This window comes from Erpetoichthys calabaricus, chromosome 11 (genome assembly GCF_900747795.2).
Source record: "Erpetoichthys calabaricus chromosome 11, fErpCal1.3, whole genome shotgun sequence".
Taxonomy (NCBI): Eukaryota; Metazoa; Chordata; class Cladistia; order Polypteriformes; family Polypteridae; genus Erpetoichthys; species Erpetoichthys calabaricus.
In genome coordinates this window covers 127,922,478-127,949,903 of record NC_041404.2, presented here as the reverse complement: position 1 = coordinate 127,949,903, position 27,426 = coordinate 127,922,478, and the positions used below count along the sequence as shown (strand labels likewise).

At 38.2% G+C, this 27,426-nt stretch overlaps 1 protein-coding gene across 3 annotated transcripts in view; it reads left to right on the top strand.

Annotated features, from left to right (window-relative positions):
* si:dkeyp-72e1.9 (syntaxin-binding protein 4) overlaps window positions 1-27,426 on the top strand; it is a 219,045-nt gene that overhangs the window by 42,340 nt on the left and 149,279 nt on the right. The window contains exon 1 of one of the 3 annotated variants that reach the window (XM_051933612.1): window positions 26,089-26,363. The exons of the other annotated variants lie outside the window; for them this stretch is intronic. Within the exon in view, the coding sequence (XP_051789572.1) occupies window positions 26,317-26,363 (47 nt within the window). The 5' untranslated portion in view covers window positions 26,089-26,316. Of the gene's footprint in view, window positions 1-26,088; window positions 26,364-27,426 lie in introns of those variants that run through there. 3 annotated transcript variants of the gene reach the window in all.

Here is a 27,426-nt window from a genome sequence, read left to right as displayed (position 1 = left end):
GAGTGTGGAATCACAGCTGTACAGCAGCCAATCGGAAGGAGGATTATCGGGATCCAGCATATAGCACATGCTGCCTCGGCCATGCGCAGAGTATATTTGAACTGTCTCCATACGTCAAATGCTTCAGAGCCTTTCCTTTCGGGACCTGACGGTTCAGAAGTAGTTTCATCGTGCTCTAAATGCACTCAATCAGTCCATCAAGTGCTCCGGGTAGAGCTGTTTGTACTTATAAGTACAATTCCCTCATTGTAACCTTGCACTACAGTTGTAATATTGCACAACCTGAGCCACTTATGCTTACATATTGTATGTTTTTCATTGCTTTTTTATTGTACTATTATTATTATTGTTGTTATTTTATTATTTTTATAGGAAAATAAATTTATGGATTATTTGCATATTGACTCTCATTGTACCATACAATAACAATAAAGGAATTCAATTCAATTCAATAGAAGAGAGCGTGTATTTACAGATGATAACGACTGGCTTTTAAATCAATTTAGATTTCCAAGCGCTATCTTCTTGGAGCTCTTGATATCATTTTTAAGATGAAATGCAGTAAAGTATGTATATTACATTATACAGATACATTTTCAACTTCATTGCAGTAATGAAACTGGTGCCCTGTTCAGAGGTTGTTCCTGCCTCACGCTGTATTCTTGCTGGGACTGGCGCGACCCTGGATGGATAGATGGATGGAATAATTAAACATGTACTGTGGAACCTTGGTTCACGACCATAATTCGTTCCAAAACTCGTAAACCGATTTGGTCGTGAACCGAAGCAATTTTCCCCATAGGATTATATGTAAATACAATTAATCCGTTCCAGACCCTACGAACTGTATGTAAATATATATTTTTTTTAAGTTTTTAAGCACAAATATAGTTAATTAAACTATGGAATGCACAGCGTAATCCATATTACTAACCGAGAATGGTAAACCAGATGGCATGGATGCAGGTCTCTCGCTAAACCGGAAGGCACAGACGCAGGTACACAGCGATGGAGCCAGGAGACATAGTGCACAGGCGCCGAACACACAGACACGAGTCCAGATGGAGGAGTACGGAAGCGCACACAGACACGAGACCAGATGGAGGAGTACGGAAGTGTACACGCCCACACTACACGGCATAGTCAGACCCGACATAGTACGGAAGTTGCATGCGCCTACAACGCACGTCTAAAACACTGCAGACACAAAAACGAAAGAGCTCAACTAACTAACACATGGCCCCAGGGAATAGCCACAGAACAAACAAACACAGCAGGATTCGGCGCCCCGCCCAAAGTCAAACCGGAGAGAGTACGAATGCCGCACACGTCCACACTACACAGCATAGTGAAACCTGAGATGGTACGGAAGGCGCAGGCGTCACCGCCATATTGTGAGTGGCACTACTGCGGAGTGAAGTTAGGAATAATGTGCTGCTTGGGATTGTACAAACCGCTGAATGCTTTACACCAAATCCAAACACAATACAGCTCAACGATACACACACGAGCCCACCTGGATAAGATCAATGAACGCAGGCGCCTACAACGCGCGTCTGAAACTGCAGAAGCAAAGCAGGCACGGATTCAAAACGAACGAGCTCGACTGACGGATATATAAACACGAGCCCGCCTGGATAAACAACGCGCCCATAGCTGAGGACTAACGACACAGCCACACAGAAAAGAGGATTCTGCACTGCACCCCAGAGTCATGCGTAAGACACTACGGGGTCCGCAAAGGTCCACAAAGATAGTACGGAATATATAAGAGCACACCCATCAAAAAAAAATCAATCGTGTAAAAGCACATAGTACACACAAATCATGTGCTCTCAGCGCATATAAAGCGTATAAGGACAATATGGAGAATAGAAACCCAAAGGCATTGGAGAGAAAAAAAGGCACATAAGAGATTACGAAAGCAGTGGAATTCGAAAGGCTCAAACAAACGATGGTGCGATACACATGCAGACAAAGGTACAGAATATGAAAGCGGTAAAATTCGAAAGTATTGTAGCGTCCCAGCCAGGTTGAGGGCTTTTTGGTTTTAAGTGACTGTTAGGTCCAATTGAGGGAAGGCGGAGTACAGCACGGAGGACTGATAGCGGGGTATTGATTTGATGCGGTAAGGGGGGCGTTGGAGAGGGTGCTAGAAAGTTGTGTTTGGGGTTAGGAAGTCAGCGATTGTTCAAGTAAAACTTTTGTGACACTTTATTATGTCAGTCACTACAGTATCAAAGAAAAGACAGAAACGATTGCATTACCGCAAACAAAAGGTGATTAATCATCAGAACCAGGTGTAATTGAAAAAATACCAGGACAAATTGAGGTCTGAAAAAAAGACTAGACAACAAAGTCTTTTCGCATTCGCATCATTCAATGGACAAAACGTGGATTTACACAATAATGGACCATATGCTATGAGAATCTGTGGTCCCACAACAGTTAAAGGAACGACAAGTTAAATTTCAAAGAGTACACAATTCGATCAGGTGTATATTGATGATCTCGGAGAAGCGATGCAAATTTTAACAGGCAAAGAGAAAGGTGATGTATATATTCCGCAAATAACATTACACTCATAGGAGATCGTGATATGCCATTCGTAGTAAAATGTTTACAGTTTACCGTGAGAATAGCTTTTGCTATGACAATCAATAAATCACAGGGACAAACAGAAAAACTCGGATTATTTATTACAGAAACAGAAACAATATTCACTCACGGGCAGTTATACGTTGCATTGTCACAATGTGTCTCCAAAAAATATTGTTTTTAATGAAGCTTTAAAGTAAAAGTGAAAATAATGAAATTGAAACAATTCCAAAAAAAAAAAATGTAAAATTGTATATCCAATTAACCAAACACAGGGGTTGGCGAGCGAAGCGAGCAGAGGGCGAAGCCCCCTAGTAGTAAACTAAATGTAAAAACATTGAATAACACTGAGAAAGCCTTGAACAACAGAGAAAACTAACACTGCAATAGTTTGCGCTATAGCCCTACCAACCGCTGGCTAAAAACACTTTTTTTAATGAGTTTTAAGCACAGGGAAAAAAATGAACATTTGAAAAAATCTGTAATTTAATAAACCACCAAGAAAAGTAACATTACAACAATGCACGCTACGAACTGATCGCTGTAAGCAGAAGTGAAAACAAAATCAAGCCCAGTGCATTCTTTAACTGCCTTCTCTACCTTATGAGTCCAGCCCTCTCTCTCCCTCGCGCTGCCTGTGTGTGTGCGTCTGTCTCTCTCTGGTTCTGCCTGTGTGTGTGCTTGGCACTCTCTCTCGCGCTGCCTCTGTGTGTGTGTGTGTGTGTGTCGCGCTCTCTCGCTCTCTCTCTTGCTCGCTGCACAGGAAATGCACAGGGAGAGACTGAACATGTACAAACCGAAAGGGAAACTGGGTTGTTCGTATACTGAGTGTGTGGTCGTGAACTGAGGCAAAAGTTTGGCGAACTTTTTGGTCGTAAACTGATTTGTACGTGTACCGAGACGTTCGTGAACCAAGGTTCCACTGTACAACAAAGATATTTCAATGTTTCTTAAAAGTTTTGAAGAATCGACGTTCTATGCTTACAGATGGCTTGACATGTATTAAAGAGCTGATTGTGTGGCAATTGGTTACTTGGAGAAAGAAAAGGAATGATAGGAATTGGAGGTTAGTACATTTGAAAGAGACAGTACTGCTGCAATAAATTATTTAATCGAGGGTCACACATGGCGCAGCAAGCATCATGCAAGTGGCAGGAACAATCTTTGGATGGGCGCCAGCACGTCGCTACCACTGCTCCACAGTGTACTCATGTTTAATACATGCTTTAATTCCTATCATTATGAAAATTATATCAAATATACATCTTAGTATTTAAATTGTTCGGAGAGCTGTAGTATGAATGTAATGTATTCTGTGTACTGTTGATATAATAGAAGGCCTGTTTAAGAAGCATGTAGTGATTCACAAACAGAGTATATAGAAGAACACAGAATTTAACGTGCTATTTTAGTTATGATGAGATTTGAGAAATAAGTAAATTAAATGATTTTTAAATGAAGTTTTAATGACAAAATAAACTACAAGACTGAAGTGGACATTTTGACCTTTTTTTAACTGTGTCCCTATTTTTTTTCTTTTCTATGTACCCTAATACACTTCCGCATGACACTCAGACAGTGGGCAACAACTCACCTTTTTAATGCGACTTTGATATCTGACCACTTCTTTTTTATTTCAGGCACTTTCTGAACTTGAACTTTCGAGTTTCTCTGTCACTTTGTCACTCAAGCAACTTCCTTTTGTTGTTTATACCACTGCTTGAACCAATAAATAGTATGTTTTTCCTTGCCTCCACTTGGTATTTGCTGAAATTCTTTTGCCATTGTCTTTTCACAGAATGCTAAACTTAATGGGCTATTTATATTGATTTGCATGTTAAAGTATGCAAAATTCTGGGAGGAGTCGGGGTGGGGCATCAGGCGCATGCACAAATATTACTTTTCATGCTGACCGGGATTTATATAGTGGAAGTGCGTGGAAGTTGGCGTACGGACGGTTTTATACATCTGATTTTTTTTTGTGCATACGCCATGTTTTAGTGTGAATTCTATGTACAGCATTATGCATGCGGCCCCTGGAGTTTTGACTAGCTTGTATTGGGGGGTCAGATATTAGTAAAAGAGGAAAATGTACAAAACCTACAAGTTAAAGTAATCTATTTCAACGTCACCATCATTTTTTTTCAGTCAGTCATTTTCCAACTATATCCTAACACAGGGTCACGGGGGTTTGCTGGAGCCAATCCCAGGCAGCACTGGGTGCAAAGCAGGAACAAATCCCAGGCAGGGCTCCAGCCCACTGCAGGGCACATACACACACACACCCACCCACCAAGCACACATACTAGGGACAATTTAGGATCAACAATGCACCTAACCTGCATGTCTTTGGACTGTGGGAGGAAACCGGAGCACCCGGAGGAAACCCACACAGACATGGGGAGAACATGCATATTTCAAGGTAAATTTGAAAAATCTACCTAATCCATAATTAACATAACAAATAATGTTTCTCTGCTTTAAGATAGACAAGTTTGCAAATTCACCAATACTTTTTAGATTTTTAAATTTTGAACTTCTAGAGAATTGTATGCTGTGCTGTATTCAAACAATAAAAACTGAACTGTCCTGACATATTTCCTTGAATAAAAAGTTTTACAAAATTAGAACAAAATTGGTCCACTAGGAGATGACTTGTTTCATGCAGACAGACAAGCGGACAGACAGACAGACATAGCTATCATAGTTGCTTTTTGCATTATATGCAAACACGCCTAAAATGAATCACACAGAATACAATTCCTTTATTAAAACAAATGCTATTACTTTTATCCACACTGCGTGTCCTTAAAAAAGCCAATGCACACTGAGCAGACATGAATTTAAATGACAATATGTCAGCAGCTTCCAGGCAGGAAGCTTTCTTTCAGTCTATCTATTTTAGTGTTTCTGCATTTTTCAGGACTGTCACATTAGTATCCATTTTTCTTCACTGTCCATATTTGAATCTTAGTAACGTTAGCTGGCTGCACATCACAAAAATACCAGTCAAAGGGAATGTCAAACTTAATGACTACAGTTGTGGGATCTTGAAGATGTCAGATTACATGAGCAGGAATCACAGGGATTACCAAATTATGCAACCCCATGCAGAATTTTCAGCATAGTTTTACATTTACAAAGTATGAGGGTCTTGTTGCATACTGAAAGCCATTAACATGCTTCGTGACAGCACCAGCCTGTATCACGGCTTTCGAGGTATGGCATGTTCAGCTGTAGTCTCTACCCTTTTTTATTCCCTGTTTCATTTCTGTCATGGTAATTTCAGACACAAGATATCCAAAGGATAAGCCTCTCTTATGTTTGCACAGTCCAAAAAACCCATGTTTCTTCTTTCCTCGGAACAGAGCTGTATGCATTGTACTTCTGAAAGAAGCATGTCAGGTTCATGATATCACTTTTGGAGGGTCAAAAATGTAATCACCCTGGACTTTAGTTTAATTATGGTGCTTTGTAGAAAGGCCGTGGTTCCAGTCATTAAAAAGCCTGTAAGGCCAGGTTTTATCTGCATTTGCTTTATCCTGCTAAGTCAAAAATAAGCTTTGCATCAGCTCACTTACCTTTGCAAGCACTTATCAAATTAGACAATTTCATTACCACTGGCACCTCCTTGCTATGATGATATCTTCATTTATCCGGGGTTGTTCCCTTTCATTTATCCTTTACTAAACTAGTTCTATTCATATAATTCTTAAGGTAACTTGACTCACTAAATAATTATATTGTTGTCTACCATCTGTGTCTAGGTTCTAATTTTTAATTCTTTTGTAGAATGTTGCATATTTTTAGTTTTGGGGACCACTTCAGGTATGCGCACCTGTGTTCATTTCAAAAAAAAATTTTTTCTGTTGGTTTGATGGGTTCTAGGGATTTAGGAAGGTGTAAGCCTAGAACATTCATGCCATCACTCTGGGTCACCAGGTACAGCAATAAATCTATTTAATCTGGTTTATTGTTAATTGTTATTTGCCTACTTACCATGTCTCCTGTACTTCTATAAGGCTCTGTTTATTGTTCATGCTCAACTCTGCTAATGGGGATTGAGGGAATGAGGGTGTCCTTTTTATTTATCCTGTTATTTGACAGGTTTCTATGTTTTGTAGAACAAGGAAACCATTGTTGATGGTTTGCATTTTAATTATTATTAAGGTTATTATGTAATGTAAGTTTTTAATTTATTGATTTATTTATTTTAAAATATGATCTGTTTTCTTTAAATAACAAAAGGGATTCTAAAAAACAAATCCCCCAAAAGCCACCCAAGAAGTACTTAGTGCAGTAAATACAGTCTCCTCTTTCTGGACTATAGTAACAATACCACATCACACAGTTACCCACTAAATGCCAACATATAAAAAATAAAGTGAAATTTAAAAATTAATAAAACCATTAATGTAAATGCAGATTTACCAATACATACCAGTGCATAAAATCACAATCAATAGGTGTTTTCCCACCACAGGAACTTTGTTTTCAGGAATCGATGAGTTCCTGTACAGTGAAGGCCCTGGGCCACTTGTGCGTGTTATGTTCCTACTGCACAACAGAAACTGTAAACTATATGCAAAATATGTGATGTACATACAAAGAAGAGTGATGTGATACAAAATGAGGTGCATTCTGGAGTTCACAGGTTTTATTTTTACTACCCTATAGTTTTAGATGCCACCTTAGCTTCATCTGCTTTGTCCTACCACAGATTTTGCCAATTGCAGTTGCATAATCCACTCCTGATTATCCTCTCTCTAAGGTGCAAATTCACTACCTCCCTTCTGAACAATAAACTTATTTTTGTGGGCCGCTGTCAGGCTACATGAGTTTATGTTGCTAAATCTTGGTTCTGTAGACAACATTGTTGATGTCTGAGATACAATGAAAGTCTTTATTTGGAGCGTTACCATTTTTATCCTCACGTCTGGCCTGCTTCAAACACCAAAGATAGTGTATTTGAAATCCTAGCTTTCTTTCCTGCAAAAATAGGCTTACCTGTTGCCAATAACCAATCTTCTAAATGCCAATACTGGAACTGAGCTTAGTAGACTTATACCCCAGAGAGCACAGTCAGTAATTTACCAAGATTCATTAATGTTTAGCTTGGGCTAGACCAAGGAGGCTATTTTCATTAAGAATCAGGATGAGTGACTCTTTTAACCTTATCCTTCAATCCATACGAAGTCTGGCTCAATTTCAAATGATCCACCAATAATCAATAATTAATTTTTTGATTACCACCTGAGTCCTCCGGCACTGCTCCCTCTGATAATAATTAATCATTTTCTTAGCAACCTTCCCCATCCTCATCTCACAGTTTTGCATAGTCGTTTCGGTAACAACCTTACTTTGTTTTCTAATACTAGGATGCAGTCAGAATCCTGCCACAATCTTTTGTAGGATTTGCTGGTGCAAACTGGCACATGACCTGTGGTGTCACCACATATCTCATAATGGCTATACCGATTGCAAAGCAGTATTAATGTGCCCATGCCAAAAGTTCACAAAATTGTGTTGGAATTGGAGAAGTCAAAAATGGCCAAGAAGAATCAAAGTAAAGCCAAATATAATATCCAAAATAGTAGAAAATTGTAACACTCTGTGACCCCGTGATACAGCTTTCCCCCACTACTGCCATTCATTGTTTTTGTAGTGGGGTTTGATCATGGTTTCTGTTCCCTTGTTTGTTTGGGGACTAGGTTAGCCAATAATACCTGGCCCTTGGCTCACCTTGAAATAGGTAAGATATATTGATTGTGTTGTTTTATCTAATCATTTTCTTATGTTACTCTGCAATTTTATTTAATGAAAAATAGATTATAAAAAAACTGTGATATAGGTCATTGATAAAATGAAAAATTCAGAGTAATATCATTGAGAATATTCTGTAAAATATTTGGACATCCTATTAATGGCATGGCTCTGCTTTGCTCCCATAGCTGTCTTTCCCAATGATCCAGTGCAGAAAGAGATTTTGGCCCCCATTAATCTCTTGGCCGGAATAAACAGAGATTGACTGTGTCAGCTTTCAGCTGGGGGTGTGAAAAAAGTCAAGTCAGTGCTGTTTTGCACTTACCTAATTCTTCTCTACCTAAAGCTATACAATAATCTGTAGCCTCTCCCCTGTCCCACCCTCATCTTCACTTAACAAGCTCACTCAGACTAGACTGCTCTCAGCTCCTTACCTTCCATGCAGTAATCTTATTAAGCAGCTCAACAATCAAATCGGCTCAATCTTGTTCATCCCCCAGGGTGTTCCAAAAACCCTCCTCTGTTGCCAGAAAGTGGCCCATGCTTTTGTTTTTCAGTTAAGTTGTATTTATAAATAAAAATATGACTTCACTAGTGGTTTAGAAATACGCCAAATAGAGCACCTGACCAAATGATGTAATAAAAGCTACAACATAACTGAATACATCCACTTTGAAGCAAAAACCAGTTTTGGTTTCAGTAGACATGACTTCTGAATTTGAGAACTGTAGTTATGATAATAACAAAATGATGCAGGCTGTAATTAATTTCATCTCACATTCTTGGCACTGCTGTCCTGCCTCTTGAATATGTGTTCTCTTATCTGGATTACAGCAACAGGTGGAGGTGGAGTTTTCATGTAAATAGTACCCCATGCTGCAGACCTAGTTGAAAGTGCTATGACAGAGGATAAAATGAAAAATCTGAATGTTTAACACATGCAGTTTCTGTAGCTGTTTAGTGTGGCAAATGCTTTAGAAATGTGCACACCCATGAAGTAAAAATGAATAAAAAATATAGAGGCGTTTGTGAACTTAGTTATGGGATCACTGAAATTAATTTCTGTACAGTTAGTAGGCACAGTGTATCATTTATTTTTCAACTTATTGAAATATTTTATTATTATGATGGTGTGGTCATTATGATGCCAGTTTTGTGTTTGTTTTATATGTTATTCTATATGGGCAATGTGGTTTATAGATTCATTGTACTTTGCTGGTGTCATACATGTGACATCATTATGCAATCAAATCAGAGTTGATGTATTCAGTATGTTTTAAAGTTTTGATTTCAGATTTACTCATGCTTATACCATGTTCATTTAAAAGTTCATCCATCCATTTTCCAAATGTGCTTATTATTAAGGTTCATAGAAGGTACACTTATACATATGAAATCAAGTACAAGGTTGGGACTGACTGAGGCCTAGTTACAAGAAATACACACTCTCATATTGGAAAACTTAAGAGTCATTAACATCATGTCATTTAGGATGATAGAAAAAGGGTGGCAAATGTGCAGATACAAAGAGAACTTGTGAAGAAAGAGAGAGAGAGAGAGAGAGAGAGAGAGAGAGAGAGAGGTTGGGAGCATGCGCTGATTACACACCCACCATACGATGAACCACCCAGATTTGGATCCAAATGCAGTCATGCAATGGCTGACACATCAGTAACACACTGAACAGTGTGAGGTTTTCTACTGTGGCCGGAGCACCAATCCTGTCACCAACCCCCGAGTTGTCCCTGCAAGTTGGAGGACCTGCTTGAGGGGCTGGATGCAGATTAACGTCATACCCAAGGATGTATAGCACACTTAGTAATCCAAAACCGGAAGACATGAGATAGATAGATAGATAGATAGATAGATAGATAGATAGATAGATAGATAGATAGATAGATAGATAGATAGATAGATAGATAGATAGATAGATAGATAGATAGATAGATAGATAGATAGATAGATAGCCTGCGGTGGGTTGGCACCCTGCCCGGGATTGGTTCCCTGCCTTGTGCCCTGTGTTGGCTGGGATTGGCTCCAGCAGACCCCCGTGACCCTGTGTTTGGATTCAGCGGGTTGGATAATGGATGGATGGATAGATAGATAGATAGATAGATAGATAGATAGATAGATAGATAGATAGATAGATAGATAGCAATAATTTGGACCGATTCATAGTAGATCTTCTACTGTTGTAAACAAGATGAAAATTAAGGAAGAGTATACTCAAATTTATTGAAATTTAGAACTGTTAGGGAGACAGACAAATTATTGTCTAAGAACAGGCAGGAGTCATATTTAGTAAAAGAGACAGAGAAATCATTTGACAGAACCAAAACAATGTTCAAAAATCTATGGACAAAAGGGCAGAAGCATTGTCAGTATGAAAACTAACAAAAGATTTTTCTTAGAATGCAATGGCATGAGCTGTTTTTTAGTTATGCAGAAGGTTTGATGCTTTTAATACTGTATCATAAATAGAGGTTATGTGATGATGGCATCTGTTGTGACACATGCAATCATGCTGGCATCATATCTACAAACAGCATGGCTGGAGTCATGAATAATAGGTGGAAAACAGGAGCACACATGGTTAAAATCCATTCTAAAATGGTACCCAGATGATGTCACCATTATAACGAAAAGTTAAATATCCACCAGAAAAACAAAACAAACTCACACAAACAAGGCTAAAAAATTGATTTTAACAAGACAAAACTGGGAAATCACAATACCTGTGGTCTTGCTTGCTGGACAGAGGCTGGCTATTATGTGATTTTAGTCTTCTGCCTGCAGCCTGCATTAAAGGAAGAAAGAAAGAAGGAGGAAAGGAAGGACACATATGAATCTGAGCCATTGTTTTCACTTTAGTTCTGTTTGTGCTGTAAAATAAGCTGACAAGCACGAAATGTAGAAATAGTCTTGGAAGTAATCTTAACACTGCTTGCAATAATTCCTCAGTATGAAATGCAAAAAATAGATATGAAAAGTTCTCCAGTTATGTGTAAGATTCAATAATGGATTAACTAAAATGTTCCTAATGTTAACAGAGATAAAATGCCTTGACTATCTCTAATATACACATATGGAACCATGGAGCAGTCTGTTGACATTTTATGCCTAGACTGTTAAATATCTTTAATGGGATACTTAAGGGAGAAAATGGAGGATGAATGGATTATTGAATGGCAGTATCAGAAACTGTGAAAAGTTACTCACATAATGTTAATATGGAAAAGGATACAAATGTATACAAATAGTTGTCTTGAACCAAACAATTCAAAAACATGCAAGACCTGACCAAGTGAATACAGTATTGTTTCAGACAGAGAAACATATTTTCTGGGCCATTTGTTTTTTTTTTTGGTAGGCTTTGCCAGCCACAGTATACATCAGCAGTCATGGGTGCAAAAATGTGTTAACTTGTGGGGTCAATATCATTTTATTATGGGGCAATTTGATTTTCTTTCATGCAGAGTAGGTACTGGAAATAAGCGGGTACAAAGCCCCTTTGTCTTTTTTTAGTGTAGAATCCACTTGTCATATTTTAATGTTGATTGAATGTTTTGAGACTGAGGGCACTGTGATCCGACTGTCAGGGATAATATCATAGCATTGACAGAACCTGACTTGGTCACAGGACTAAAGTCTCATCTATGGTACTGAGGCAAAAACAGCTAGAAGAGAGGAAGTGAGAGGATTTGCTACTGAGCATAAGGGCACTGGATTAGGCGGCATGCACCAAAATCTGTCAGTCCAACTACATGCTTCATTCTTAGTGAGTCCAAGAAATAATTTCTGAAGAGGTCTGCCTACCCATGCAATGTGCAAGTGTGATTTTTTTAAATAAGAATTATGGTTTCTGTTTCAGGGGAGAGTTTCAAGCTTGGTTGATTTTGTTAATTATAGTTTATTCTGTTTAAAATGTTAAATTCTACAACTAAAATACCCCTTAATCTCATATTATATAACCTTGCTTCACATGCTTCAGAACAGGATGATCGTAGCACTGCAGTGGGGAAATGAATTTTTACCTTGTAACTTTGCCAAATAATAAATTGAAATGTATAAATATCTGGATTATACTGCTAAATGGAAAGGGGGGAGCATTTAGAGGCAAATTGTTGCAGACAGTTGTTTATGCTGTTTAGGGATTTGCTGTTTTTTCACAGGGTATTTTATAACTGAGGTTTTGTAGAACTTACAGCACCATTTTAAAGTATGAATGCAGTGCAGGTTCAGGCCTGATCCAGATAGAAGACATAGTCATCTAGTGAAACATAAAAAGCTAAATTTCCTATAAATCATCATAAGAAATAAAAAAGATAATATCCACTAAAAGCATCGGGTCTACATTTAAAATATTACTAATAAGTACTTCTTAGGCAGGCGAAAATTGTGAGATGTGTTTTTTGGTGGTGAAATCTAGATCTGCTAGGCTTTTCCTTGTCCTTTTCCTTCTTTTTTTAAAACCTGTTGGATTTTTAATTTCATTGATTTATTTTCCCAAATAAATAGTTTTAGTTATTAATTTCCTTTAAGTGCCTAAAACAGAAGATCTTGAAATCAGTGTTCATTAATCTTTAAACTTGTAATAATGTTCTATGCCATTCCTTATTTACTATATAATAAAATACTAAGGTCTTATATGTCCACTCACATGGTCAGTTTGGCCTTGGTGTGATTGGTCAGTTTGGAGTTGGTGATGCAATCGAAAGAGAAAGTGCGGGTGTGAGACATACGAGGAGGAATAAAGCAGTTGGAACTGCACTAAGATTTGCCTTCAAAGATGGAAAATATATAAGTGGACCGGAGTCAAGCAAGGCACCTCAAAAGTAATAAGAATCAGCAAAGCAGGCTTTATAGGAACACACTTGATTGAGGGACCTCTGGTCAGGAGAAGTTCAGACATGCAAGGACATGGACAAGGAATGGTGCCAAACATGATATCAAACATTTTTTAATTTATTCAATTACCTATTTTCGACCAGTAATGTGGCTAGTTGCTAATTAACAGCGTTAAGCATTTTTAGCAAAATATTTTTTTATTTGTAAGTTACTTCTTAATTGTGAGAGAATTATATGGAGGTGGAAATAGTGGAAGTTATTATGAGAAGAAGAAAAAATCGTTTGCCCTTATGGGCCCTTGAATATAAACAGTAGACTGGATAAGAAAGTAAAAGTCACCAGTATTCTATCATCATCATCATCATAATCACTGGATTAACTGCCATTTTTCTGAGTTTCCCAGGTTAACTGGTTTCACCCCAAATCTTCTTCCTCCACTGTTGACTGACAGCATTTCCTACCATGATTTCTTTGGTCTCCTCCTTGGCCTCATCCCCTCCATCTCGATCTCGGTGCTCCTCTTCACCCGATCACTCCACAGACAACCACCTTGAACCATAATTCCAAATTGAAGGATATATTTAACACATTGCAGGACAATGTGCTTATGATCTTAGCTCAGAAAAGTTACCAATTTTAGAGCTGAGCAGCTGCAGTGCTGCTCTTTTATTTTTAAATTGGTCTCTGTCTGGAGCTATTTTTTCTATTATTTTGTACATAGTGTATTCCTTACAAGTGATTATGGCAATGGGCAGGGGCCCTAGATTTTAACCCTGTTGCAAGATAGTCTGTCAAATATGAGTAGGAGGTTGCTGAAAGTAGTGTCGATTACTGAAATATAATAAAAGCACAATAGTAGTCAGTAAGACTGATGTTAGAAGTCCTCCAATGTAATAGTTGGCAGCATGAAAGTTCTTTGTCTTGTCAAGAGTTTTATTGCGTAGAGCTGGGGTCTCCAACTCCAGTCCTGGAGAGCTACTGTGGCTGCAGGTTTTCATTCTAACCCTTTTCTTAAATAATGACCAGATTTTACTGCTAATTAACACTTTGCCTTAATTTTAATTGATGCACAAATTAAGACTCAGGCCCCTTAATTATTTATTTTTTCCTTAATTAGCAACCAAACAATATTAAGACACAAAATGTACCAACATATAAACAACAACCTGCGTCCATCACACAATAACTGAAAATAAAGAAAGGTGAAGGCCTCAGTAATGTTGATCTGCTCAGGTCACAAAACATTTTGATAGCGCTCTTAAAAAAGAAAATCAACAGTTTTGGAAATGTCTGCCATGGCAGAATGAGCGCCATGGAATTAAATAATGGGTTTAATTAGCGACAAGGATTGGCTTCAAATTAAGAAACTGAATGAAGTGAACTTGGTTGGAGTTTGAGGCCCCAAATTAGTTGGTCATTTGTTGGCTGACTTCACATCAAGTTATGTTTAAGTGCCGTTTAAGGAAAAAAGAATCAATTCAGCGGTCAGAGTCTCAAGAAAAGTCAATTAAAATAAAGGGAAATAGTGAATTAGTAGCAAAAACTGGTCACCAATTAAGAAAAGAGTTAGAATGAAAACTTGCAGCCACAGTAGCTCTCTAGGACTGGCGTTGGAGACCCCTGGTGTAGGGGAACTGGGGGTTGTTGATTAGGAGCTGTAGTTCAGGATTGCAGGGACACCTGGGGCCATTAAGTGGAGGTCTAGGAAGTTGACTCCAGGAGTTCCAGACATCATTCATAATCCTAATAGTTAATGGCTGGAATTAAAAAAAAATAACAGTACTGGACAAACTCTTAATGAACATATCATAAACAGGATATTAAAATCACTGGATTGACTTTTTGAACTAAAGATCCACTACTCCCTTTCATTCATTGGTCAAGAGCCCTGTTTTCAACTGACAAACTGAGAGAAAAATCCACACCAATGCAGAGGAAATTAGCAGACGCCACGCTAGAAGGAATGGAATTTATGCCCAGTTTCCTGAAGCATTGACACTGCTGTGAAAGCAAACCATCGTAAAATAAACTCAATGAAAAAAAAATTGATTAAAATATAAACATTTAATTAGATTTTTTACTTTACTTTTATACTATATTTATATAAATGTTGTGACCGAGGAACAAGCCAAGGGCACCACAAAGGGAAGGCTGCTTGATTCAGCGATTCCAAAATGCTTTAAAAGCAGTTCTCAGTAAGGGGTCTATTCTTGTTGACGTCTCTGGATCATATGAGCCCTGTCTTCTGGGGAATGTCAGTTCTTACGGTGTCCGAGGCAGAAGGGGCAGGGCCAACTCTGGGCAGTGTGGCCGGAGTTAGGCTTCCTTGGGGATTAACTTTCCAGGACTATGGTGGAAAGAGAAGATACAGTTAGTATCAGCACCCTCTCTCGTCGTGGAGTGGTATCACTTATCTTGTCAGAGCCAGGAATGTGGTCCCCAAGCACTCATGCATGACAATATAAAATAGCATCCAAAAATTTAATTTGTGTTCTGCACTGAATTCCAATGCTTGCTAATAAAATTATTGAAATTTTGCTATTACGTGTTCACAGGCACCTGAAGCCTCCCCAGGTAATATTAAGTGTATTGTGGACACACTTAACACAATAATTTATTTTGCAACCCAAGGTTTGCTGTTACATGCTGTAATACAGTAATCCCTCCTCCATCGCGGGGGTTGCGTTCCAGAGCCACCCGCGAAATAAGAAAATCCGCGAAGTAGAAACCATATGTTTACAGTATATGGTTATTTTTATATTGTCATGCTTGGGTCACAGATTTGCGCAGAAACACAGGAGGTTGTAGAGAGACAGGAACGTTATTCAAACACTGCAAACAAACATTTGTCTCTTTTTCAAAAGTTTAAACTGTGCTCCATGACAAGACAGAGATGACAGTTATGTCTCACAATTAAAAGAATGCAAACATATCTTCCTTTTACAAGGAGTGCGCGTCAGGAGAGAGAGAACAAAGCAAGCAGTCAAAAAAAAAATCAATAGGGCTTTTTGGCTTTTAAGTATGCGAAGCACCGCCCGTACAAAGCTGTTGAAGGCGGCAGCTCACACTCCCTCCGTCAGGAGCAGGGAGAGAGAGAGAGAGAGAGAGAGATAGAGAGAGAGAGACACAGAAAAACAAAGTCAAAAATCAATACGTGCCCTTTGAGCTTTTAAGTATGCGAAGCACTGTACAGCATGTCCTTCAGGAAGCAGCTGCACACAGCCCCCCTGCTCACACCCCCTACGTCAGTGCAAGAGAGAGAGAGAGAGAGAGAGAAAGTAAGTTGGGTAGCTTCTCAGCCATCTGCCAATAGCGTCCCATGTATGAAATCAACTGGGCAAACCAACTGAGGAAGCATGTACCAGAAATTAAAAGACCCATTGTCCGCAGAAACCCGCGAAGCAGCGAAAAATCCGCGATATATATTTAAATATGCTTACATATAAAATCCGCGATGGAGTGAAGCCGCGAAAGGCGAAGCGCGATATAGCGAGGTATCACTGTATAGTTTAAAGATGTCTTATATGAAGTAAATTCATAATTGGTTTTCTTTACAAATTGAAGTGGGATGCAAATGATATTCATATTAAATTTAATACAGCCGGGAACACGGCTATATCTGTTTGTTAATTGCACTTGCCCTTTTGTATTGTAATCAATAAAAGAACATGACAATTTTTGTAAGTCAAAAATTAAATTTAATATTCTTACTCATTTACTTCAGCAGCAGCAGCACAACACATGCACCCAACAGTTTTAGCCAAATAAATAAGTAAAACTGTAGGTGCGTCAATGTACTGATGGGAGCTAGGGAATCTATATTAAGAAAAGTATGATTGTTGGACACCTGCCTGTATTAGAACCAGCTGTTTCTGGCATCATCATTAGCTAAATATGTATTGCTGAAAACTGACAGAAGACATGCAGACATGCTTCACCATCCTTTATCATAGCTTCCACAGTAACTGGCACATATGCAGTTCTAGTCCAAGAGTAGCAACATTGTGTCAGCCTGTTATTTAAAGTGAATAGACACCTAATTTTTCAAGTCACAAATTGTACGCATTATGGAAAAAAATCTTTATAGTAATTTCCTTGCCCAAAAAATATTTTACATCTTTTTAAACTAAAAAAAGAACCTAAAGTAAATGTCAAAGCTATCATATCACTAAGGGCATTAAAGTCAAATGAGTGCCTTATTGTTAGGTGTGGATATTCTAAAGTGACTACAGCTCAGTATATTTCCATGGCATCAAGTTGTCTGCTTCCAACAGCATCTGGAAGGGTGGCTCAGTAGGGCAAACGGGGGCACAGGCTGAGAGGAAGAGCTTTGTCTACTGGTTGTGAACAGCTGGAGATTAGATCAGAAAAATCAGCTGGTAAGCAAAAAAAAAAGATTACTGAGTACATGTAAGTTGTTTGATCATGTCAAATAAGATATGTTTAACACAGTTTAATATTTTATATATTTTTGCAAATTTGTAGAGAGGTTAGTGAATGACGCATAATCATCTTTAATAGTATGAAGTACAATAATAACTAGCTTTGTTTACTGCCATTCTACTTAGAGAGCTATTTACCATATTTTGTGATCTTTTTAAATGGAGTTTAGCATTAATTATTGTAACAAATAATTCATATAACATATCTTTAATTAGTTAGTCAAATGACACACGTTATACTAGGTAAACTAATCTGGTGTTCGGTTTATAGCATGTTTACACAGTAATTGGGGGAATGAAAAAAATGTATATAGTTTTTTGCCTATGTGTATATTTTATATCTCTCTGTTATAAAAAAAATCTTGCAAAGCTTGGAAGGAGACGAGATGTGATTTTCTCTGAGACACTTTAATGTCCCGTGAGACAAGGCAGTGAGACAAAAGGACAACTGCTGTGCAGGCTTTTAAGTGTTCGAAGTGCTGTGCGACATGCAGCTCACACAGCACGACACGCAGCAGGGCATAAATGTATTTGTTTCCTATTGTATCACCGTTTAAGAGGGGGTTTTGGAGGAGCGACTGCATCTCCTTCGCATTCAGGCCCCTCTTCACAACGCGAGCGGCAGAGATGTGAAGTGGCTGGTGCGTAGCTCACCCTGGGGAGGGGGTGGGCATGCGAAGTGAGCGTGAGGGGCAAAGCCCCCTAGTATGTTTAAAAAACTCAAAGGTTTAGGTGTTTTTTGAAAGGTGACCCTGTTGTTATGGCTAGCAGTCCCATCTGTCATCCACACTGCCTCTGTATCTTTGTATCTGGTCTTGTGAGTCAGGTATTTGTACTTTTTAGGTCTGATTGGATTCCAGAATTGCAGAAACTTCTGTTCTGGGTTGTAACCATGAACCATATCATGTTTGACTCATCCTCTTAGTTCAAGGTGGACTGTATATGTATACATTATGCATTATTTACTGTATACTGGGCTACTAGTTGATAACCAGAGGGGTTTAGATCAGTGACTTTAAGACACATGTACTGCCACTGTACCACGTAAAGAATTGATGTTGTCAGTCATGGAAACAGTTCGGTGAGTTTGACAGAATTCAAATCATGGGCTTTTGTGAGACTCAGTAGTCGACTTGACGTATTGTGGTTCAGTTTGGACACATAGATGTGACAGTGGAACAGTATTGTCGATAATGGTCACAAGAAGGCTGTCATGGTTATTCAGGGGTATCTGTTTACTGTTGTTGATTGGGTCTGGCCTGTTGTCAAGCTTAAGCAGCTTGCTATTCCTTTGTGGCTGATGACCTCTAGATTTACACAAGGAGATGATGCAGAAAATTTATAGTCTATGCCACATTTTTTCTTAGTTAATCAAGCAGGGAAACATCAAGGAGATCCTGTCACCACTTACACAAACTTTCTTGACAGACCTGCTTGGCACCATTTTTTGCAGTATCAAAATATTTGACCACCCATGACTTTTCTCTCCTGGAAAAGTATTTTCCCTTATTATGGGAGATTATCAGGGATGCCAACTGCGTGTTATCTTCACACCCTCAGCTGGCAGCTGCCTCCTTCCCTGGAGGAACATTTTTACAATGATTGGTTGGCTATACCAGGGCACATTCAGCTCCTGTATGATACCATGCTTCAAAACATACTTTCCTTTTTGTTTTTATCAGCAACCATTAGTGTTGTGTCTAATTGTAAGGACTTTACCCTGTTGGTAAGGTAATTTTGTAGTTGAGCTTCCCTAGTTTTGTGCATAGTTTTCATACATGTTGGACCAACCACTACTTCTGGGTGAAAGTAGCTTGCAAAAGGATTCAGACCCTTGACCAATTTTCCATTGTTGTTAAATAGCAAAACCAAAAATTGAATTTTGTTTTCATTAGTATTTTTATTTCAATTAAGTCCATCCATCCATTATCCAACCCGCTATATCCTAACTACAGGGTCACGGGATCTGCTGGAGCCAATCCCAGCCAACACAGGGCACAAGGCAGGAAACAAACCCCGGGCAGGGCGCCAGCCCACCACAGGGTGCACACATACACACACACCAAGCACACACTAGGGACAATTTAGAATCGCCAATGCACCTAACCTGCATGTCTTTGGACTGTGGGAGGAAACCGGAGCACCCAGAGGAAACCCACGCAGACACGGGGAGAACATGCATATTTCAAGGTAAATTTGAAAAATCTACCTAATCCATAATTAACATTACAAATAATGTTTCTCTGCTTTAAAATAGACAAGTTTGCAAATATACCAATACTTTTTAGATTTTGAACTTCTAGAGAATTGTATGCTGTGCTGTATTCAAACAACAAAAACTGAACTGTCCTGTCATATTTCCTTGAAGAAAAAGTTTTACAAAATTAGAACAAAATTGGTCCACTAGGAGATGACTTGTTTCGTGCAGAGAGACAGGCAGACAGACAGACATAGCTATCATAGTTGCTTTTTGCATTATATGGTGCTTAACTGCATATTTAGTTTAACATTTTTATGTTAGAAAACAGCCTTAAGATTAGATTGAACTATGTTTTGTTATTGTGTTTTATTCTTTAAATACTAAAGGAAGAAATGCATTTGCTTATGTATTTAATCCCTGTGTTGTGGAAGCTGAAAGTTTACACAGGTGAACTAAAGTATAAAAATTGCCTCACAATTGGTCTCCAGCAGTCCATCATTCAAATAGATACCATATTTCCTTCATAAAAAGCAAAGAGTTAAAGCTTAAAGCATAGATGTCAGCTTGAAAGATAGTTATGAAAATGAAGAGCTTTCAATAGAAGTCAGAAATTAAATAAAACAAACACATACATTAGGAAAAGGGTATGAAACAATATCCAAATATCTGGATGTCCCAGTGGGTTAGTTCAATTATCAGGAAGTAGATGTTACGGCAAACCAACCACATGTTGCATATTAAAAGCCATCCTTAAAAATCTATCCACACAAACAAGAAGCCCAACAGTCACTTTGAAGGAGATTTTCAGTTAGGGAGCCAAGGCAGGAGTAGAAGTACACCAGTCAACCATATCAAGACTTCTGCATGACATAAGCCTGTATGAGAGGGTGGCAAAAAAGAAGCCATTACTGAAAAAGAGACATGTAATGCATGTCTGGCGTCTTCCAAAAGCTGTTATTTTTGCAAATGGTGGCTTTGCAAAATAATAAAGTGTTTACATCGAATACCTATGCAAACATCAAACTTATATTTTTTATTATTAAGATTTCTTGTAACATAAAACATGTCACATTTAAAAAAATTAAGCTATATTTCAGTGCTTTGAAGAATAAGCTTGGTATTTTTGAAGTTGAAGTTTTTTCTTAATACTCATGATATATATTAATTTGCCACACGAAATTGTATTCTGAGTTGAAGTGTTTATAAATTTAAAAAAATGTCTAGCATCATCTTACATTTTATAGTGGAACTAATGGGAACCAGGGGCCCCATGTATAACGCCGTGCGTAGAACTCACACTATAACATGGCGTAAGCACAAAATCGTACGCAAACTTTCACGTTCTTCCACTACATAAATCCCGATCAGCGTGAAAAGTAACGCACGTGCACGCGCCTTCTGTCCCGCCGCAACTCCTCCCAGAATTACGCCTCTTTGAATATGCAAATCGATATAAATAGCCTTCTGTGAAAAGACAATGGGAAAAGCACAGGGGAAAATATAAGAATTTCAGCGAATACCAAGTGGAGGCAAAGGAAAAACGTACTATTTGTTGGTTTAAACAGTGGTATAATCAACAAAAGGAAGTTGATCGAGTGACAGAGTGTCGGAGAAACTTGAAGGCTCAAGTTCACAAAGTCGCACAGTGCCCGAAATAAAAAAGAAATCACATATCAAAGTCGCCGTGAAAAGGCAAGTCGTAGCCCACCGTCTGAGTGTCATATGAAAGCTTATTAGGGTACAGACAAAAAAATAGGCACACAGTGGGAAAAAAGCACGAAATGTCAACTTTAATCTCGAAATTTCCACTTTAATCACGTAGTTTATTTTGCCATTAAAGTAGAACATCATAAACTTCATCTTAAAATCGTTTAATTTACTAGTTTCTCAAATCCCATTGTAACTAAAGTAGGACGTTAAATTCTTTGTTCTGTATTTGATCTTCTTTGTGCTCTGTGTGTGAATCACTACCTGCTTCTTAAACGGGCTTTCTCTTTCTCCGACAGGACACATAATCCATTACATTCGTGATATTACAGCTCTCTGAATAATTAAAATACTGAGATGTATACGTGATATCTTTTTCATGATGATAGGAATGAAAGCATGTTATTAAACATGGGAACACGGTGGCGCAGTGCTTGTTCATATCTCACGCAAGAGGCTTGCTGCGCCATGCGCGACCTTCAATGACATAATTTATCACAGCAGTACTGTCTGTTTCAAACGTACTAACCTCCAATGCCTGTCCTTACTTTTCTTTCTCCAAATACCCAATCGCCACACAATCAGCTATGTAATAGACATGAAGCCATTTGTAAGCTTAGAACGCCGATTCTTCAAAACTTTTAAGGAACATTGAAATATCTTCGTAGTACATGTTTAATTATTCTATCCGTCTATCTTTCCAGTGTCGTGTCAGCGCAAGAATACAACGCAATGCAGGAACAATCCCTGAACTAGCTAGCGCTGCGGCATCGTGTCCTCACATGTTTCATTATTAACAATACAGATTATTTAAATTAAGTTAAAGTTTTATCTGTATAATATAATCAACATATTTTGGTGCATTTCATCTTAAAAATGAATGCCGTCATCATATGTAAATACGCGCTTTATAAAGTGGCACAGGTTGTGCAATATTATAACTGTAGTGCAAGTTTACAGTGTGGTAATTGTACTTATAAGTAAACAGTTCTACAAGGAGCACTTGATGGACTGATTGAGTGCGTTTAGAGTTCTTGGGATGAAACTTTTTCTAAACCGCGAAGTCTGTACTGGGAAGTCTCTAAAGTGTTTTGCCGTGGCTGAGTCAGCGTCTGCTTCATGCTGTATACCGATAATTCTCTTTCCGATCAGCTGCTGCTGTGATTCCCCACACAGATACAGTGATATAAATACTCTGAGTGGTGCTGTGAGAGTAATATGGAAAAAGATGATCTGCTGTGGCAACCCTTAACGGGAGCAGCTGAAAGAAGAAGAAGATGCAGTGAGAGTTACACCGCTAAATCAGTTATGGTATTTGGAATACTATGGCTATTCCCTGGACCATTATATTGCTGCAGGTTAATTACAATCAGATGCATTACACTAATAAACAATATGCAGTTAGTTTCAGTGTATTCACAGGAATGTGGAGCTAAGAAAGAAAGGGTGACCACACAGGAACAGTAGCACTGCTTTGACGCTGGGTGCCGCCAGTCTGCAAAACCGAACGGAAAAATTGCATACGCCAAGGTATGAGGTACCGTGGAAATGTGCGTGGCTTTATGCCAAGTTTAGGTTTTATACATCGCGATTTGAGCGTGGAAATGTTCGTACGGAACATTTCTGTGCGTACGCACCGTTTATACATGAGGCCCCTGGAGTCCAATATGAAAATTTACTAAATACATCTGAATAAATTATCAGATCTGCTTCATATTTATAAAATGTGCTTCACTTTCATGTTTCGCGTGGCAAATTAATATACACCATGATTGTGAATAAAGTCCTTAATCTTCAAAAACACCAAACTTATCCTTTAAAATGAAAACACAATATTTTAAGATCTTGCCTGTCTCATGAAACTCAAGACGCAGGCCTTAATACAAAAAGTAGGCCTAAAGGCTTCCAATTGGTCTGAAAACAAGGTTAGCCTTAACCATACCATTGAAAATTAAACTGCTTAAAACAGGGTTCAAGGATTATATTTCCCAAAAAACCACAAAAGGAAAAGTTGAAATGTGGAAATACCCTGGCCAAAGTAAGGAAAAAAATTGTTCTTTAATATTTAAAGATTTTTTAAATTAAAATACAAAAACAAGAACAAACAGGAATCAAAAGGGTAACCCAAATGGTAAACGTAAAGGCAAGTAAATTCAGTTCATGATCCAGCAAATGAAAACTACAACCAGAGCAATAAATCTAGGAACAGAAAATGAATCCCTATGCTTATTATATAAAGTACAAGGAATATAGACATAATAATAATAAAAACATAATATACACAATGTAGCATAAATAATAAACAAAATAATATTCACAAATCGCAAACCAAAAACATAATGTACAAAATGATATTAAATAGGTAGCAAAAAGATTAAATAAAAAGAAAAAATCTATTGAGCCAGAGATGATGCCCCAACTATAACATACAGCATATTCAAAAAGTAGTCAGAAGCTTCAGAAGCCCTATGCTAACACGGAAAAGCCAGTCGGAAGAACATCTCAGCAGCACTTAGGCGTTTTTGGTTAGAGTGGCTAGTCTGAAGCCACTCTTGAGTAAAAGGCATATTAGAGACAGCATTTAAAAGAGCGTGATGAAAAATATTCTCTGGTCTGATGAGACAAAAACTGAAGTCTCTGAGCCTAACTCAAAGCACTGTGTCTGGTGAAGAGGAGGCACTACTCACCACCTCTCTAATAGCATCGCAACTGTAGAACATAGTAGTGTCAGAATCATGCTATGAGAATGCATTTCAGTGGCAGGAATAGGAAGAAAGATCAGAACTGACCGAGAGATGAATGCAGCCAAATACAGAGAGGTCTCTGAAGAAAACCTTAGAGTAGGGTGATGGATCATCAATAGCACGACTCTGGGTGTGTTTAAATGGACACACAAAGCCAGGTAAAGGTGAGTAACCCAGTAAAGGCAGAAACTGGTTTCTTAAAAACCCCCATTTACATGCAAGAGTCCCCTTACAGAGTTCTCCTTTGGTAAAATGCTCAAGTGCCATAGAAATGCATTTAAAGAAAGACATGGTCAACGGCTGCTGTGAATCCAAAAGCAAGCATGAAGCCTGTGTCTCCTAAGCAGCGTGGGCAATGTTACTTTGAAGAGAAACTTAGTTACATTATTCACAACTTACAAAAAAGTAACTAAGTACAGTATGTTATATAGTTACTTTTTATAAAATGTAGTATTTTACAAACTGTGCATTACTTTTTCATTATTTTTTCTTCTTTGCTATGAAAAACTAAACATTTGACAGGCCACTATTTGTTAACAAATTCTAAGCTCATATATGAACCTTCATAAAACCTACCAGACACAAAGCCAGATGTGATCATTTTCTTGTGTAGTCCTTCATATGCTTTGTAGTTAATCAAATTCAACTCCTTTTTACATCATTGGCCTGAGTCACTGATAATCTGCGGTATGAATATTCGCCTCTGTGCCGCCTGATCACACTGTTTCAACGTATCTATTGCAGATAGCTGTATTAAAACTAAAGTGACGCTTTATTATAAATTTATTATAAGAGCACACTCTTCTGCTTGGCTGTGCATTTGAGCCCTGCGAAGAAGCTACATTCCCGGTACTTTTGCTTCTTTCCTTACACCCAGTGCTGCTGGGATAATAATAACACAGGTATTTTTACTTAAGTAATATAAGTATTGTGTAATGTTATTTGTTACTTTTAAAAGTAATTGGACTATTTAACGCATATTTATTTTAGTCTTTGGGTGGCAAGGTGGCGCAGTGGTAGCACTGCTGCCTCGCAGTTAGGAGACCCGGGTTTGCGGAGTTTGCATGTTCTCCCCGTGTCTGCGTGGGTTTCCTCTGGGCGCTCTGGTTTCCTCCCACAGTCCAAAGACATACAGGTTAGGTGGATTGGTGATTCTAAATTGGTCCGTTTGTGTGTGTCCTGCGGTGGGATGGCACCCTGCCTGGGATTGGTTCCTGCCTTGTGCCCTGGGATTGGCTCCAGCAGACCCTCGTGACCCTGTGTTCGGATTCAGCGGGTTGGAAAATGGATGGATTATTTTAATCTGTTACCTTACTGCTCCAAAGATTGTGCTGGCCCAGCCAAATCTCACATTTAAACCCAATGGAACATTTGTGGAAACACCTGAAGATGTCAGTTTGGTCTAAATATTGCTGCTATTTGTGCTTGGATATAGAGTGACTCTGTGGATCATACAAGGTATAAGAAACTATGAACATATACTGTATAAAGTATATATCAATATAGTTCACAGTAGAACCTGAAGAATAATGTCTTTTAAGACAGGAACAGTTAATTTATTATTATATTGACATAACCTTCTTTCTAGGAAATGGACATCTGTTGTTGACACTTGACAGGCGGTCACAGCAGGGATTAAAAGCTGTTGCTTTCTGTTCTTAGAACACGCTGTATGGTAAGACAGTCAAAGGAGCAGCCTCATCCTAAATCCCTACCTTTATTTTGCAAACTGTTAACTTCTTCTTGTATTTGCTTTATTTTATTTTATTTGTTTTGGTCAGGCACCAAATATGTTCATAAAAGCTTCTGCTCAATTTGTTTCTCTACTTGCATAAGAGTTAATCTGTCAGGAAAGTTGGTAATGTTTTGGATGATCTGTTAATAGTAAGAGGAATTAAACAGTCATAAGAGAGGATCATGTGGGCAGTCTTTGCTGAATGCGGTACATGATGCTGCTGCGCCGGGGAAAGATCAACTATTTGTCCAGCCTGGATGTGAAAAAACTGAGTCAAAAATGCCAACGTTTTCTATGATGTACAAAGGAGCCATAATCATCAGCAGGTAATACAATAATAGTATTTGTGTTAGTTGAGAACATGTAACGAAACATGGAATAACAATATGGGTTCATTGGAAGGCTACTTTGTGGAGCGGGGGGTGTTTGTGAAATTGCACGTTTCATTTTGTACTCTTTCTGTATCTTGCCAGTACTTTAACAGAGTTAATCATTTACTTTGATTACCGTCTGTGTTTTGGGCTCCTAATGTACATTTTATGGTGGAACAGCATTTTGAGTGTGTTGTTGACGTTTTAATCGTGCTTTAATCCTATTTAGGTTTTCATACGGTACATAATCAGTGGTATAGCAGTACACCGCTCATACTGTATATATAAATTTACACAGTCATTATGTTTTGGGTAAATGACTTGGGATGATGAGAATTCAAAAAGCCATCCCAGACATGGTTGTAGCCAGGGTCTCAGAACTAGTATGGACAGGGCCTGCACAATGACACAAACCCAGGATCCATGTTGATGGCAATTGCATCTTCTATGCTTTACAGTATCTTTATATTAGGCTAAAGAGAAATAAATACAGCCAGAGTTTCTAAATGTAGTTTTTCAATGTTCTTCTCTAGACTATCTTTACTTGTATGTTATTCACCTAATCATAGTGACTGAAGTTGCATGTTATGTTCTTTTACTTCTACTTAATGCAGCATAGGAAAATATTGCTGAATTATCTTCCACGGCCATGAATTTGATTATGTGGGACTGAGGATGTTATGTTATGATCACACTTGCATTATTTGAATGTGTTTTCTACAATTAGACTAATTCTGAAGTATTTACTGGATAGTTATGGCTCAGATTTATAACAGACCTTGTATAAAATTCAAAGAATTAGAATGATTTTGCGAGTAAAGATACCAGTAATTGTGGATCAAGCAACTGGTTGTGTTATTCAACCATTGCTGGAACATGCAGAGCATATAAACTTATTACAAGTTTGGTATAATGAGCCCACCAACAATTATGATAAGCAAAGTAAGCAAGGAACAGAGCACCTACAATATTATATATGTATGTGTGTATATATAAATATATTTACTTGTTATATATT